This window comes from Pseudonaja textilis, chromosome Z, assembly GCF_049901715.1.
Source record: "Pseudonaja textilis isolate UNSWEBS1 chromosome Z, rPseTex1.2, whole genome shotgun sequence".
Taxonomy (NCBI): Eukaryota; Metazoa; Chordata; class Lepidosauria; order Squamata; family Elapidae; genus Pseudonaja; species Pseudonaja textilis.
In genome coordinates, this window is record NC_142008.1 from 70706791 (window position 1) to 70722221 (window position 15431).

Below are 15431 nucleotides of genomic sequence, written 5' to 3' on the forward strand. Positions count from 1 at the left end.
TATGTATGTTTTTCTTAAGTTTTCATGGGTATTTATATGTATGGTATTCAGCTTTGTTTGGGTATTTTCCCACGTCATTATAGTTGTGCTTTTAAAGTTGTAGCAACGTTTTGGGCAGAATCTCATCTGCCATCATCAGGCTTCTGTATTGTGTTCGTCTGTGAGTCAGACTTTACAGTTGTTTCAGTTTTAAATTTGGGGCTAGCCTACTGCTGTGCCAGAATGGTTTTTTCTTCATCTTGATTGGTTGGGAGTCTTGGTCTGTGTTTATTGGTCTTGGAGTTTGCTGTGTTCTGCTTGATTGGTGTTTCTAATATCTTCTGTCTGTTTTGTGGCTTTTTTTGTCTTGGTTGGCTGGCAACATTGTGTTCTTGTATTGGAAGCTTTTAGTGCAGCTTGGCTCCAAGTAAATGGACGGCTATCTTTTGTTAGGAAGCTAGGTTTCATCTGGGTGCCTGGTTGGGGTGTGTTTGAGCTGGAGGTATCGGGGGGGATCTGTTTGTGCCCAGGTGTTTGCCTGGCTTGTGGTGTGGGGATTTTTTTGTTTGTGAGTGCAGGCTTCCAAATAATTGACAGTCTGGTGGAATCATCTCTTCTATTCTTTGTCGAACACTATACAGAAGCCTGACGATGGCAGATGAGATTATTCTGAAATGTTGCTACAACTTTAAAAGCACAACTATAATGACGTGGGAAAATACCCGTACAAAGGTGAACACCATATATATATATAGCCGCAAAAACTTAAGAACACACAAGCACGCACACACACACACACACACACACATAAAATATATCCAGGTCTTGGCGTGTTTGGGTCTTTTCCCGTGTAAGATTGAGAGCATCTTGGCAACATTTCAATGAGGTCCCACTCACTATCTTCAGGCTGGTGCTTTCGGCTTCGTGCTTGTGCGAGCAAAACGTGATCGGAGCTGCCGTCTCCCTATATATAGTGATGTGGGGGCTGGCTGTGTTGTCATTTCTTGATTGGTTGATGGAGTTGATGTTTGCAGATTGGCTGGCTGTTTTGTAAGAACATGTGTGGCTAAGGTATTGGCTGAGTGTCTATCAACCTCCTGTATTGTAACGATCTAAGTAATGGGCTGTTTGATGACCTTCTGAGTTCTATTGTTTTGACATCCTGGGTCTTGTGCTGTAATCTCCTGGGTCGTTGGCTGTGTTGCAACATCCTGAGGTTTTGTGGCGTAACCTCCTGAGTTCTGTGATGTGATATCTTGAGCAGGTGGCTGTGATGTGTCATTCCGGGTTTTGGTTTGGCTCCAAGTTTGAGACCTGGATATGTGTTCATGGCGTGTGTCCATTTGCTTGGTTTGGAGGTCGGGGCATGTGGCAGCTGGTGATGCAGCTGTGGTCTGGTTTCTGGATGGTGGTTGTCTTTCGTCTATGGGATGGGTTTGGCTTTGAGTCTGGTGAGGGAGAATGGTGGTGGTGTCATGTGTTGTTTTGGGTCCAGTGTTGGTTTTTGTGGCTGGGACTCGTTTGTTGATAAGGGGTAGTTTCCAGATGTCTGGTAGGTGGGAGGCATCGTCCTGTTTATTTATGTTATGGGGGTGTTTCTCTATTTCAATGGCTTCCCTGATTATTCTCTTCCTATAGTGTTCAGTGTTGGATATTAATTTGGTTTCCTCAAAGTTAATTTCATGTCCTGTGGCTTTAAGGTGCTGGAAAAAGGGGGAAGTATTTTCTTTTTTTCTGACTGCGTTCTTGTGTTCTGTGATGCGTGCATTTATTCTCCTGTTGGTTTGTCCAATGTATGTGGTTGGGCAATTGTTGCATGGTATTTCATAAACTCCTTGGTTTTCTAGCTAGATCTTGTCTTTGGGGTTTCTTAGGATGTTGGCTATTTTTTGGTCAGTGCCGAAGGCTGTCCTGATATTGTGTTTGTGGAGAATTTTGCTGATTTTATCTGTGGTGCCTTTGATGTAGGGGAGGAGGGTGATACCATTGTCCTGTTCTGTGTCTCGGCTTCTGAGGGGTGTCTCCCTTAGGATTAGGTTGGTAATTGTGCTTCTTTGGAATCCGTTGGAAATTAATACGTTTGTGAGGGTGTGTAATTCTGTTCTCAGGTGGTCTTTGTCGGCTAGGTGTTTGGTTCTGGAGATGAGGGTCTTGGCTACGGAGTTGATCTGTGCAGGGTGGTGATGGGATTGTGCGTTTAAGTAGCGGTTGGTGTGTGTTTTCTTCCTGTGAATGGTGTGTCCTAAGGAGTCATTGGTTTTTTTTGTAAAGTAGGACGTCCAGGAAGGGAAGTTGGTTGTTGGCTTTTGTTTCCATGGTGAATTGTATTTTGGGGTGTAGGCTGTTGAGGTGTGTGAGGAAGTTGTCCAGTTTTCCTTTTCTGTGTGGCCAAATTACGAAAGTGTCATCTACATATCTAAGCCAGACTTTGGGTTTGGGTTTGGATTTGCCTAGAGCATTGGTTTCAAAGTGTTCCATGTATAGGTTAGCGATGATGGGTGAGAAGGGTGATCCCATAGGTGCTCCTACTATCTGTTTGTATCTTTGTCCATTGTAGATGAGATATGTGTTGGTTAGGCAGTGGTTGGTCAGATCTAAGATGTGCTTAGGGGGCTTGTATTTGTTTTAGATGGCTGTCAAGGCTTCTTTAATAGGTACTTGGGTGAAGAGGGATATGACATCGAAGCTCACAAGTAGGTTGCTGGGTTGTAGGTTTTATTTCTTTATTGTTTGTATGAAGTGGAAGGAGTTTTGTACATGTGAGGTGATGGATTCTGTGTAGGGCTAGAGTTGTTTGGCGAGAAATTTGGCAAGATTCTGTAGAGGTGAGCCTATGGAGCTGACTATGGGTCTGAGTAGTTTTTCTTCTTTGTGTATCTTGGGGACGGCATCTGGATGATTTTCAGTGAGGAGATGCAGCAAAGAATCATCCCCAGAGAAAAATCATCCAGATGATTTGTGGTTTGTAATTATTAAGTATAATAGAGAATACCAGTTAATTATTAATTAATAGATGTCTATAAGTAAATATATATTATTTATAAAGTTTATAGAATTATAATAAATAAGTCAATATCAGTACAGTTTCCAATAATAGGTAATCTCATTCTCAATCTTGTTGTAATTAATCAAATTAATTCAGTTATATAAGGCTATAAGTTTATATATAAAAAGGATAAAGCAAAAAATAAATATCAATTTATCAATCAATATATATCATAAATTGTAAATGTCAATTTATAGTCTGTCAATCACAATACCTCTTATTTCTTTTTACTCTGTAGTTGAATAGTCAGATTTACACAATTATTCTTTCTTTTCAAAGCTTTTGTATTTTTTTTAATTTGAGAAGTCCAAATGTCCTTAGAAAAATTTGGAGCACTTAATGTTCTTTATACTTCCACCATCAGCTCTCCTCGTTACAAAATGTCCTCTTCTTTCTAATATGCACAGTCACTGCATAGTCACTATCTCAGCCGGATTTCTTTAACTCTCCTTCAGCACCCTCGTCTGTTCTTTTTATAAATCTTCTCCTTCTGATCTGTTTAAACAAGTCTTGCCAGTCCCTCAAAATAATCAAATAATCAAACTGTCTATCTTAGGTAGTTTTAAAGTTATTCCAACCTCAAGCTTTAGTCACTAGTCACTTCTCCCACTCTGGCAGATATTCGCTATAATTGGTTGTCAATCTTCCGCTCCCACCGCTAAGTCGCCAAATTCCCCTTACCGGAGACTCAGTTGTCAGTCAATCTCTCCAAGTCATTTAATCTTTGAGGATTAGGTACCTCTCTCCATCAATTCTCACTGTTTGCTTCCGTTGTCTCACTCTTTGCTTCCTTCACCATTCCTAGGGCTGGTCTCTTCCATGCCGTTTTCAATAGAATAGAACAGAATACTTTATTGGCCAAGTGTGATTGGACACACAAGGAGTTTGTCTTGGTGTAGTCTCAGGATACATAAAGAAAAGGTACATTCGTTAAGAATCAAGAATCGTAACGTACAATACTTAATGATAGTCATAGGGTACAATCAACAATCAAATCATACTAGGAAACAGTCAAGTGGGAGGGGATGGGTGATAAGGAGTGGTGAGAAGATTAACAGTAATAGTTGTGCACACTTTGTAAATAGTTGAACAGTGTTGAGGGAATTATTTGTTTAGCAGAGTGATGGCTTTTGGGAAAAAAACTTTTCTTGTGTCTAGTTGTTCTGGTGTGCAGTGCTCTATAGCGTCGTTTTGAGGGAAGGAGTTGAAACAGTTTGTGTCCGGGATGTGAGGGGTCTGTAAATATTTTCACAGCCCTCTTTTTAACTCATGCAGTATAGAAGTCCTCAATTGAAGGCAGGTGGGTAGTAATTGCTTTTTCTGCAGTCCTAATTATCATCTGGGTCTGTCCTGCTGGGTTGCAGAACCAAACCAGACAGTTATAGAGGTGCAGATGATAGACTCAATAATTCCTCTGTAGAACTGTATCAGCAGCTCCCTGGGCAGTTTGAGCTTTCTGAGTTCGTGCAGAAAGAACATTCTTTGTTGTGCTTTTTTGATGGTGTTTTTGATGTTAGGTGTCCATTTTAGGTCATGTGATATAGTAGAACCTAGAAATTTGAAGGTCTCTACTGTTGATACTGTGTTGTCTAGTATTGTAAGAGGTGGTAGCATAGGAGGGTTTCTTCTAAAGTCTACCACCATTTCTACGGTTTTGAGTGTGTTCAGTTCTAGATAGTTCCGAGGCCAGTTGTATAACCTCCTGTCTGTATGCAGATTCATCGTTGTCTCGAATGAGATCAATCACTGTTGTGTCATCAGCAAACTTCAGTATTTTAACAGATGGATCGTTTTGAGATGCGGTCATTGGTATATAGGGAGAAGTGGAGATAGCACACAGCCTTGGGGGGTCCCTGTGCTGATTGTACAGGTATCGGATGTGATTCCACCTAGCTTCACCTGCTGCTTCCTGTCTGTTAGGAAGGGGTTTCTCTTACAAGAGCGGGGGATCACACTTCCACCCACTACTCTCGGAGGTCTATTGCAGACCTCTCCAGGTCCTCCGTCGCTTCGTCGGACATCAGATGCGGAAAAATCAGACATTCAGAGTGGAGCCGTTCCTATGTCCGAGCCATTGTAATGTAACCCCGGAAGTCCAGGAAAGTTTTACTTTTTAATTAGGTAGAAAATGTGTTGGTTTTCCACCAGTCATGCCAAGATGATATCTCCAAATAAAACTGTTCTTTGAGGAATCAACCTGCCTTGAAGTTTGTTTGCAATTGGAAACCTGACATTAAACCAACTCTCCCAAGATTCTTTGCTCCAACTGGAGGCGCTCTCTGTGGCCCCGAGCCCCGGCTGCTCACCTGGTTCACCCAGGGAGCAGGAAGACTTAGGGAAGATGGCAGAATGGAGAAAAAGGGGGATGAAGTGGATGGTTACTGTGGTGGCCTCCTGGAGAGACTCCCTCAGAGACCCAATGGGTGGCGGAAGCAGCAACTGAGGCCATCCAGCTGGTGGGCACCTGGCTGAAATCCACATTGAATGGCTGGCTACTGGGGACCTGTGCTGGTGGAGGAGGGCCAGTGAGGGACTGGTGGTGATGATGAGTCAGTCACCACTGCCACTCAAATGAGAACAGGGACCCTGCTGGGCCTGGATGAGTCAAGAACCTGGGGATTTCAGATGACATTACGCTGCCAGGTCTTGGAAGAAGTGCCAGAGGGGCTCAATCAGATGAGCCTTGAGAGACTGGACGAAGCCTGCCGAGATGCTGCAGAAGAAGCATTCTGAAACTCCAGTTGGAATGGTTGGGGTTTACTGCCCCAGTTACAGTTGGGTCCAGGCACATTGGGTATCTACCCCAGAACCACCACAACCCCCTGTACCAATTCTTTAAATCCCTCATCCTGCAGCACCTTCGCTGATTAAGAGCTAACTGAAGAGATGCTTGCTCAGCCAACAACAACTCTGGAATCTTAAGAACCACCTAGAGAGGCCTCAGCACAGCTGCCAAATGCCTCTGCTGCAGTCGCCAAGGTCACCAGGCACACTGCCTGGCTCCAGCCTCCCAACTAAGGGTAAGGACCCATGAGCCAGCCAAGGCAAAGAAACCCCTGCAGAAGGCTATGGAAAGGGGAAAATTTGCCCAGCAGGCCATTAAGGTGTCCCCTCCTCCAACTGGGGAGGAGATAACTCCTGCCCAGGGCCCCCAAATGCTGATGGCCTATGACAGCAATGACAAAGGTGAGGATGACCCAGTGGTAAGTGAAGCTGTCTGCCCATTCACCATCCAGTCAAGAATAGTAGCACCAAAGACAGGGCCACATGGGGCAAGTGGACATGATCATAGACATGGACTCACCCACTTCTGATCAACCTACCCTATGGTCCTGAAGCGGGGGATCAGGACAAAGACAATGACCATACGATTTGAACAGGTCAATGAATCATTGATGGGGCTCCTGCCATGCTCCTCACCAAACCTGTAAAGTTAGACATGGGCTGGCACTAGCAACTTAGCCACTTTGTAGTGGCACCTAAAATGAGAGAAGCAGTGATTCCAGGCCTGACTTGGCTGAACAAATGAGGCCCCATCATCTTGTGGGAAGGTGACTACAGGAAGCTGGGGATAAGTCCTCTCCCTCCTTCAAAGATTGCTGGAGGAGGGGCTGCCAACAACACAATGGTGTTAATTGAAGCAAGAAAGCTGCTACCACTTCACAGACAGGGATACTGGGAGCAGTATCCCCCGATCCCTAAAGAATTCTGGGACAGGAGGAATGCAATGTGCTACCCCTCACTGTTCCACAGACTGTGCTATAGAATTCATACCAGGGGCTAAAGTACCCAAGCCAAAGATGTTATCCATGACCCCAAAAGAGATGAGAGAACTAAGAGAGTACATCAACACCAATCTTGCCCGTGGATTTATCCAACCCGCTAAGTCTAGAGTGCCCCCCCGGTCCTCTTTAAAGAGAAAAGGATGTCTCAATGAGGCTCTATGTAGATTTCAGAGGAATTAATGCTTTATGCATGAGAAAAACATGTTGGCCCACCTGGCTAAGGGGAAGGTGTTTACCAAGTTGGACCTACAAGAGGCATACTACTAGGTGAGAATCAATAAAAGGGGTTGAGTGGAAAACTGCCTTCAATTGCCCCTTCTGGAGTTTTCAATTCAAAGTGATGCCTTTTGGTTTGCAAGGAACCCCTGCAGTCTTCATGCAACTAATAAATGAGAGTGTAAGAGAGTCCTCATGTACTTAGATGACGTTATCTTCATTGAGACCTTAGAAGAACATGCGAATCTAGTATATCAGATGTTGAAGAAACTCCTTGTGACCAAACTGTATGTGAAGCTGTCATAATGCGAATTCCACAAGACCAGCATAAACTATCTGGGTTACCAAGTGACAAACAAGGATGTAGAATTGGATCTGGATAAAGTTAAAGCAGTTTTAGACTGGCAACCTTCACATATACGAAAACAACTGCAAAGCTTCCTGGGGTTTGCTAACATCTACTGGCAGTTCATCCCTTCTTTTGCGGAGATTACTCTGTCCATCAACAAATTGTTAAAGACTGGGGGAGGCTCAACAACCATGGCCAAGCCAACCCCTAAAGTGGATCCTACAATGCTAGCAGGCAATTGAGGACCTAAAGAGGTTGTTCGCCAAAAAGTCAATCCTCAAGCACTCTGATCCAGAACAGTTCTTCGTAGTTCAAGCCGATGCCAGTGATTTGACCACCGTAGCAGTTCTCCTTCAGAGAATCACAGTAGGTAACCTACAGCCCTGCGCTTACACCTCCAAAAAACTGACTGAAATTGAACAGAGGTGGGTGGTGTGGGACAAAGAAGCCTATGTGGTCCGATGTGCCCTGCTAACCTGGAGACACTTTCTACATGTGTTTTGAAGTACTGACTGACCACAAGAACCTAGAAGCACTTAACACCCCCCCTGAAAACTCTCCCCAAATCAGGTCCATTGGGCGCAGTACTTCAAGTGATTCAATTTCAAGCTGAAATACATCCCTGGAGAGAAAACCTCCTGGCAGATGCCTTGTTGATTAAGCCACGATACAATAGTAATCATGAAGAAGTGGTCTACACTTTGATTCCCCCTCCCAACCTGCTCACAAGCCACAACCAGAGGACAGGCTAAGTAACAGAACCACAGATGGGGGGAATGACCCAAAAGCTTTTAGCCCCAAATGCTTTAAAGAATTGCCAGCAGACTCATGGTACAAAGACAACAAAGATGGGCTAGCCTGGAAAGGCTCTGAATTGTATGTGCCCAGCAGCATATGGCTTCATGTCCTCCAGAAGAGTCATGATTCCAAGCAAGTGGGGGACTTCGGCTATTTGAAAACCTGCATTTGGCCAGAAGGCAACTTTGGTGGCTGAAGGTGAAGAAGGACATTTGAGACAATGTTAAGCGTTGTGCCACTTGTGCAGCCATGAAGAAAAGGCCAGGGAAATCCCCAGGGCTACTCTAGCAAGTGAGAGATCCGTCCAGACTTTGGGAAGAAATAGCTATGGACTTCATTGTCAAGCTCCCTGAGAGTACGGGGAGTACAGTCATTTGGACCATGATACATTTGTTCTCAAAGTAAGCCCATTTTATAGCTTGCCCAGAGCTTCCGTCAGCACGGAAGCTGGCCAAACTGTTTATAAAGCATATCTATAGGTTCATGGTGTCCCCCACAGTATCATCTCTGACAGGAGGGTCCAGTTCACTGCTAAGTTCTGGAGGGAATTCATGAGGTCCACTGGGTCTTCACAAGGGTTTAGTTTGGCATTTTATCCAAGCACTAATGGGCTGTGGAATGCGTGAATGCTGCGGTGGAGCAATATTTGAGGTGCTATGTTGATTATCAGCAAACAGACTGGGCAGATTTGCTGCCCTTTGCTGAGGTGGCCTAGAACAATGTGATGCACAGTAGCACCAGCCTGACTCCTTTTCAAGTCACCATTGGCATGGAATTTGTCCCCATGCCTGAATTCCCCAGGGAGTCACCCTCCTCTATGTTGCTAGCACAGTATATGGAGTCACTAAAAAAAGCATGGGAAAATACCAAGCAAGCCCTAAGAGAGGCGTCAAAAACCCATAAAAAGCAATCCAAAAAGCACCATTATCTCCAGCTGCAATTTAAGGTGGAGGATAGGGTCTATTTGTCTACAAAGTACTTAAAATTGAAACTAGCTTCTAAGAAGCTTGATCTGAAGTTTGTAGGACGTTTCCCCATAGTAAAAGTCATTAACCTGGTTACTGTACAACTTAGGCTTCCCCGATTGCTAGGGAAAGTGCATCTGGTTTTCCACAGTAGTCTATTAAAGCTGATAGTAAGTTCTCAAATTAGATCAATAGATTGAGCAACACCTAAGCCACTTGTAATTGAAAGTTGAATGCATTGTGAAATAAAGAAAATCCTAGACTCGAGAGTACATAGGGGTCAGTTGCAGTATTTAGTGCACTGGGCGGGATACCCTCTTTCTGAGGCCACCTGGGTGAAGAGTTGGAAGGTGAATGCAGAAAGACTAGTGAAGCAATTCCATGCCAAGTACCCCCAAAAGCCAAAAAGACCTCTTGTGGGAGGGAGAGGTGGTTAGGAGGAGTGCTCAACTAACTTCACTGTGCTCTGTCTCTCTCTTGCAGGAGGGTTTCTTCAACTGAGGGGGCAGCCTGTCAATCCTGAAGCTGATCTGGCTGGGGCTGTTTTCTTTTCTGTAGCTTTTTCTATAGACATTTTTCTTCGCATGGCTTCAGATTTGACACAGCTGAGAATTGAGGGGGGTGTAGAGATGACTGGTGTTTTGTGGATCAAGCAAAATAGTTCTCTTATGAGCCGAGGACATTCCAACTGCTGGCTAGCCAGAAGGGGAGGAGGAGAAAAGTAACAAGTAACCAGCCAGTATCCAGATTGGACAATGTGATTTATTGTTTGGGAGAACAGGAAACTTTCAGTTTTTAATGAGGTAGAAAATGTAGGAACTCTCATGGTCATGTCAAGATGATATCTCCAAATAAAACCGTGCTTTGAGGAATCAACTTGCCTTGGAGCTCTGTTTGCAATGGGTGTATTACTGACAATTTCAGCAGAGAGGATTGTAGCTCATGAGCAAAGAGACATTCACATGCAATGTATACTGGACCTCCCAGGATCTATTCCATCTCTGTGAGACAACCCACACTCCTTACCTGGGACTTCATCCACTTAAACCACAAGGTCATTTAACAACCACAACCAGGAGTGCCAAGATTATGGTCACTGAGCGAAGCAGTGACAAGATACCTTGCTTAAAGTCTGCTTCCTCAACAATTGAGATTCCAGTCACAATTGTAGTGACAATTTCCTGTTAGAGATTGTGTCTGATAAAAAAAAAGATTGAACTGATTAACTTCCTGAAGATTTTGGACATCAAATATTAAGTTTCTAGTATTGGCTGCTTCACCAATTTGTTATAAAGATGTATAGTGAGAAATTGAGTAGTTTTATGGCTCTCAACAAATTTCTAGATATTCTCTTCCACGTTTATTTCTTTGTTTGATGATTGGTTTGTTTCTAAAATACATAAACCACCCTATATCTATCATGACTTCACACACATTGTCTTATGAAGGACCAGGGAATGATTTCTTCAGTCAGGTGAAAGGCCAGGATGAGGGTGAGGTAGATGCTAAAAAATCAGGTTTTGATACTAATGTAATGCAGAGGATATGCCTCAAGAGCAGACATAGAGTAACAAATAAATAGTTCAATAACAGCTCAGGACAACATCAAGGAGTCAGTTTGGTCATGTTCAAGACAAGGAAATTTAGCATGACAGAGTGACAGCAACAAATACCCGAGGGGATTAGTGGCAGCATATCATCCATTGCACCACAGAGCTGCAACTGTATAGTGCTCTGAGGTGCATAATGATGAAATGATAGGTTGTAAATGTTGCTCTTGGACATGTTTTCACAAGGTGAATATTTGACAGTAGATACACTATGATACCTTATTTTCATCAAAATGACATGCATAACTCCCAAAATGTAATTGAAATGGTTAACATCCTCTGCATACATTTGTTAAATTTATTTCTTTTTTATTAGTTTATACCATGTTTCTCAGAAAACACAACCCACCCCAGTAATAAGCCCATCCTAATTTTTTTGGGGGTGGGCCTAATATTACCTCTGCCCGGAAAATAATCCTGGGGGATGGCCATGGCCAGCCCAAGTGGCCGCACGGGAATGGTGGAGGGGGCAAGTGTCGGGCTACAGAGAGGGGCGAAAGTCATTTTGCGCTGAAGCAGAGGCATTCCGAGCCTTCAGTGTATCCCAGGATTGCAATGCTGAAGATTCGGAATGAAGCCTTCTGCGTTGCAATCCTGGGATACACTGAAGGCTTGGAGTGGAGCCGTTTTCGTGAAAGGCAGGAAAATGGGGAGGGGAATTTTCCTGCCTGTTATCCATTCCTCTTAGAGCAGGACCCTGCAAGGTTTTTTTTGGCATTGCACTCATCAATGGCAGCACCTTCATGAGCTTCATCACACTGGTGCAGCTGGCATCCTACCATGAGCAGCTGCATCAGTGTATCCAAACTTGCAGCAGTGCTGCCGCTTGCACACACAATGGCACAGCAATCCTTGCAGGGTCCTGCTTGAAGAGACTGCGCCGATGTGACGAACCTCACAGCAATGCCATCACTCACACGCACAATGCAACAACAAGCCTTGCAGGGTCCTGGGATATGCTGAAGGCTCGGAGTAGAGCTGTTTTTGTGAAAGGCAGGAAAATGCAGAAGGAGAAGGAGCTTGAGGAATAGGATGACAGGCAGGAAAATTCCCCTCCCCATTTTCCTGTCATTTGTGAAAAGGCTCCATTCTGAGCCTTCAGCGTATCCCATGACACTGCGAGGCTTGTAGCATTGTGCATGCAAGTGGCGGCACAGAAATCCTTGCAGAATCCTGCTCGAAGAGGCTACGCTGATGTGACGAACGTCAAAGCTTCCGCTTGCCTGAATGCTACAAAAGCCTTGCAGGGTCCTGGGATATGCTGAAGGCTCGGAGTGGAGCCGTTTTTGTGAAAGGCAGAAAAATAGGGAGGGAGAGGGAGCTTGAGAAATAGATGACAGACAGGAAATCCCCCCTCCCCATTTTCCTCCCGTTTGCCAAAAACCCTCCATTCCGAACGCTGAAGTTTTGGAATTGAGGCTTTTTGGTGAATAGGGAGGAAAATGGGGAAGGGGAATTTTCTTGCCTGCCATTCTTCCCTCAGATTGTGCTAAGCTTGTTGAATAGTTCCATTTGGCTGCTACAGAAGTGGCTCAGTGGAGAGGCGAAGGGGCGCATGGGGCACTTTCAGCTGCTAAAGAAGGGGCCCGTTGGAGAGGCAAGGCATGTGGGGCATTCCTTCAGACAGAAGCAGCCCAGTGGCTGGGCGAGGCAGGTGGATGGGAAATTAAGACACCCTTCAAAAAGACGACCTAGTTGTTTTTTTCAGGGGTCTAAAATAAATAAGGCCCTGTCTTATTTTCTAAGGAAGACGATAAATAAACTATGAAAATAAGCAACTAATAGGAAAAGTACGGAAGGGAAAAGAGAAGAGAAAAATGTAGAGAAGTCCCTTTCATGCAGTAGAATAAGAAGTAGCATCAAATCTCAATTTTTTACTTTTACATAGTGGTATAAACTAGCCATTTCTATAGCAGATCTATCCAACCAGTAAAAACCAAAATCAAAGTTTCATTTTTTTCCACCTCAAGCACAAGATCCAAAAGCAGTTTCCAAGTACAAACAAAGGTATTTGTGATTTTCTTTTATCAAAGGTGTCAATTTAGCTACTTTTGCTAATTACATCATTACATTTTTGCAACCATTTATCAACTCCGGGGATTGAAGCATCCTTCCATTTTTATGCATAAAGTAATCTTGTTGCCATCAATATAAATACCATTAAAGTTCCTATTTTTCCCCTCAAGTTTTTTTTATTAAACCCCAAAGAAAAGTTTCTTGTTTTATGTTTATATTCATTTTACAAATGTTCTGTATTACAATATGAATCCTACTCCAATATTTCTTTGTCCCTGCATAAATATAATATGCATATCTATATATGTATGAAATGCAAGGGTGAAAAGACTGATTATTATGTCAGCTTCCATTTCATGCTTTACAATAAATTAATATAAATTAAATAAATTTAAATAAATATCTTGGAGTAAAAAGTAGATGTTTTGCTCACAAACCCTTTAAAGTGTAATATATTCTACTAAAACATCTGAGCTCCCTTTTTGATAAATGTCTTAAAGATAATATTATCATTACTAAAGATAACAAACATACCCTGTTGTGAAATACTTCAAACAGTTGTTTAAAAGTACTTAATTCATAATAACAATATTTAATGAATATACCTGGGATGCAAAATCCAGAAAATAGATGGCAGTTAAAAGATGCAGAAAACTCTAACCCTTTATTGCCATTTTCTGCTTGTCTGGATCTTTCCACTCCAAATCTGGTAGCCTTATTTAATGACCTTTTAATTAATTTTCATATAAACTTTATTATATAGTGAATTGTACAGTAAGATTTTTTTTTACCCCAACAATACTAGAGGCCTCATTTAATTTTTTTGGCTACAGTTGTATTACTTACTATCCATAGCGTGGAGATATTCCATATGAAAAGCACCTGCTCCTGCTGTGGCAGCTGAAGGAATGATGTCTGCATATGGGCTGCGCTGGCCTGCCAGTAAAGCCATCTGATGGTAGTATTCTGCTGGACTAACTCCTGCATGTGGAGCTAAAGTAGGACATTAAAAGCATAATTTAATGACATTAGAAACATGAGTCTTGCTAGAGTTTGCAGCAATCCAACCAGCACACAAGTAAATAATTCAGCAGGATTTATTTATAGACAATAATATAAAGCATGATGCATGCATACAATACCCATACAGCTTTTGCAACATGGTAGCAAGTATAAGGACAAGAAGCAGTAGCACAGAGCAGAACCCAGAATTCAGTAGCTAGAATATAAGGACAAACAAATGCTTATATATATATATACAGATCGGTTAAGCTAAGCCACATCCAGGCTCTGAGCCACCTCAAACGGCTCACAACAGATTCTGTTTCATAGTCACCAAACATTCACCATTAGCTGACTTGTTGTTACGGCTATCCCAACTCATAATTTCTTATACACTGATACTCCCTTTATGACTGGAATAGACTTAAAACCAAATAACTTAATATTCTTCCCATGGTGCACTCCATCCAATGGCTTGGTCATTATATCTGCCAGATTGTCTTCTGAAGAACAGTGAAGCAAGCTAATTAATTTACATTTAATGGCTTCTCTTACATTACAATATTTAATATCCACATGCTTGCTTCTATTATTTACTCTGTCACCTGTTGCCATTTTAATGCAAGCAGCATTATCCTCAAACACCGTTACAGCTTCATTTACTTTTATGTTTAAATCCTTTAACAGCTGTACGTACCAAGTTTCCTCTGAACAAAGTTCAGACAGAGTAATAAATTCTGCCTCTGCAGTAGAAATGGATATAGTTGTTTGTTTTCTGGACTTCCAAACAATTAAAGCCCCTCCAAATAATACCACAACCCCAGAATTGGACATTCTGTTTTTTACATCATTGGTATATTGACTGTCAACATAACATTTCAACTTCAATTTTTTAGAGACCTGTATTTGAAGACCTAAATTCACAGTTTCCTTCAAATATCTGAAAATCCTTTTTACACCCATTCAATACAATTACGTTGGTGTAGTAGTAAAGCGACTTAAGATGCTTATTGCACAAGCTATGTCTGGTCTGGACCACTGTGACAAATATAACAGGCTCCCTATTCTTATGGCTATCCCAGATCATAATTTCTTATATACTGACAAATCTATCTACCTACCTATCAACCAACCAACCATTTGAAATATTATGCAGGTTCTGATGACTTGCTATGTATTTTTAATATACTATTAATGCATAATATCCTATATAACCTTGGTCAAAAGTATTAGTTATATTTAATTCCAATGAAATCTATTTAACTAAATAATTAATGCTAACTTGTATCTCTGCCAAAAGAAGTATGTATAGTCAAGGCTATGGTTTTCCCAATTGCAATGTATGGCTGTGAAAATTGGACCATAAGAAAGACTGAGTGCCAAAGAACTGAGGCCTTTTAACTATGGTGCTGGAGAATACTCCTGCGAGTCCCTTGGACTGCAAGGCAGTCAAACTGGTCAGTCCTAGAGGAGATAAACTGCTCTTTAGAAAGCCAGATCCTGAAGATGAAACTCAAATGCTTTGGCCACCTAATGAGAAGGAAAGACTTACTGGAGAAGAGCCTAAAGCTGGCAAAAAAAAGAATGGGATGACAGAGAATGAGATGGATGGATGCAGTCACTGAAGTAGTAGATGTGACTAAATGGACTCTGGAGAATGGTGGA

General features: G+C 42.4%; 1 protein-coding gene across 4 annotated transcripts in view; it reads right to left on the bottom strand.

The window, feature by feature from the left end:
* Window positions 1–15431, bottom strand: part of GLI3 (GLI family zinc finger 3) — a 495436-nt gene that overhangs the window by 147287 nt on the left and 332718 nt on the right. For 3 of the 4 annotated variants that reach the window (XM_087916967.1, XM_087916969.1, XM_087916970.1), the window contains one exon: window positions 13611–13757. In XM_087916967.1, the coding sequence (XP_087773093.1) occupies window positions 13611–13757 (147 nt within the window). The remainder of the gene's footprint in view (window positions 1–13610; window positions 13758–15431) is intronic. The other variant, XM_087916968.1, reaches the window with a different exon arrangement.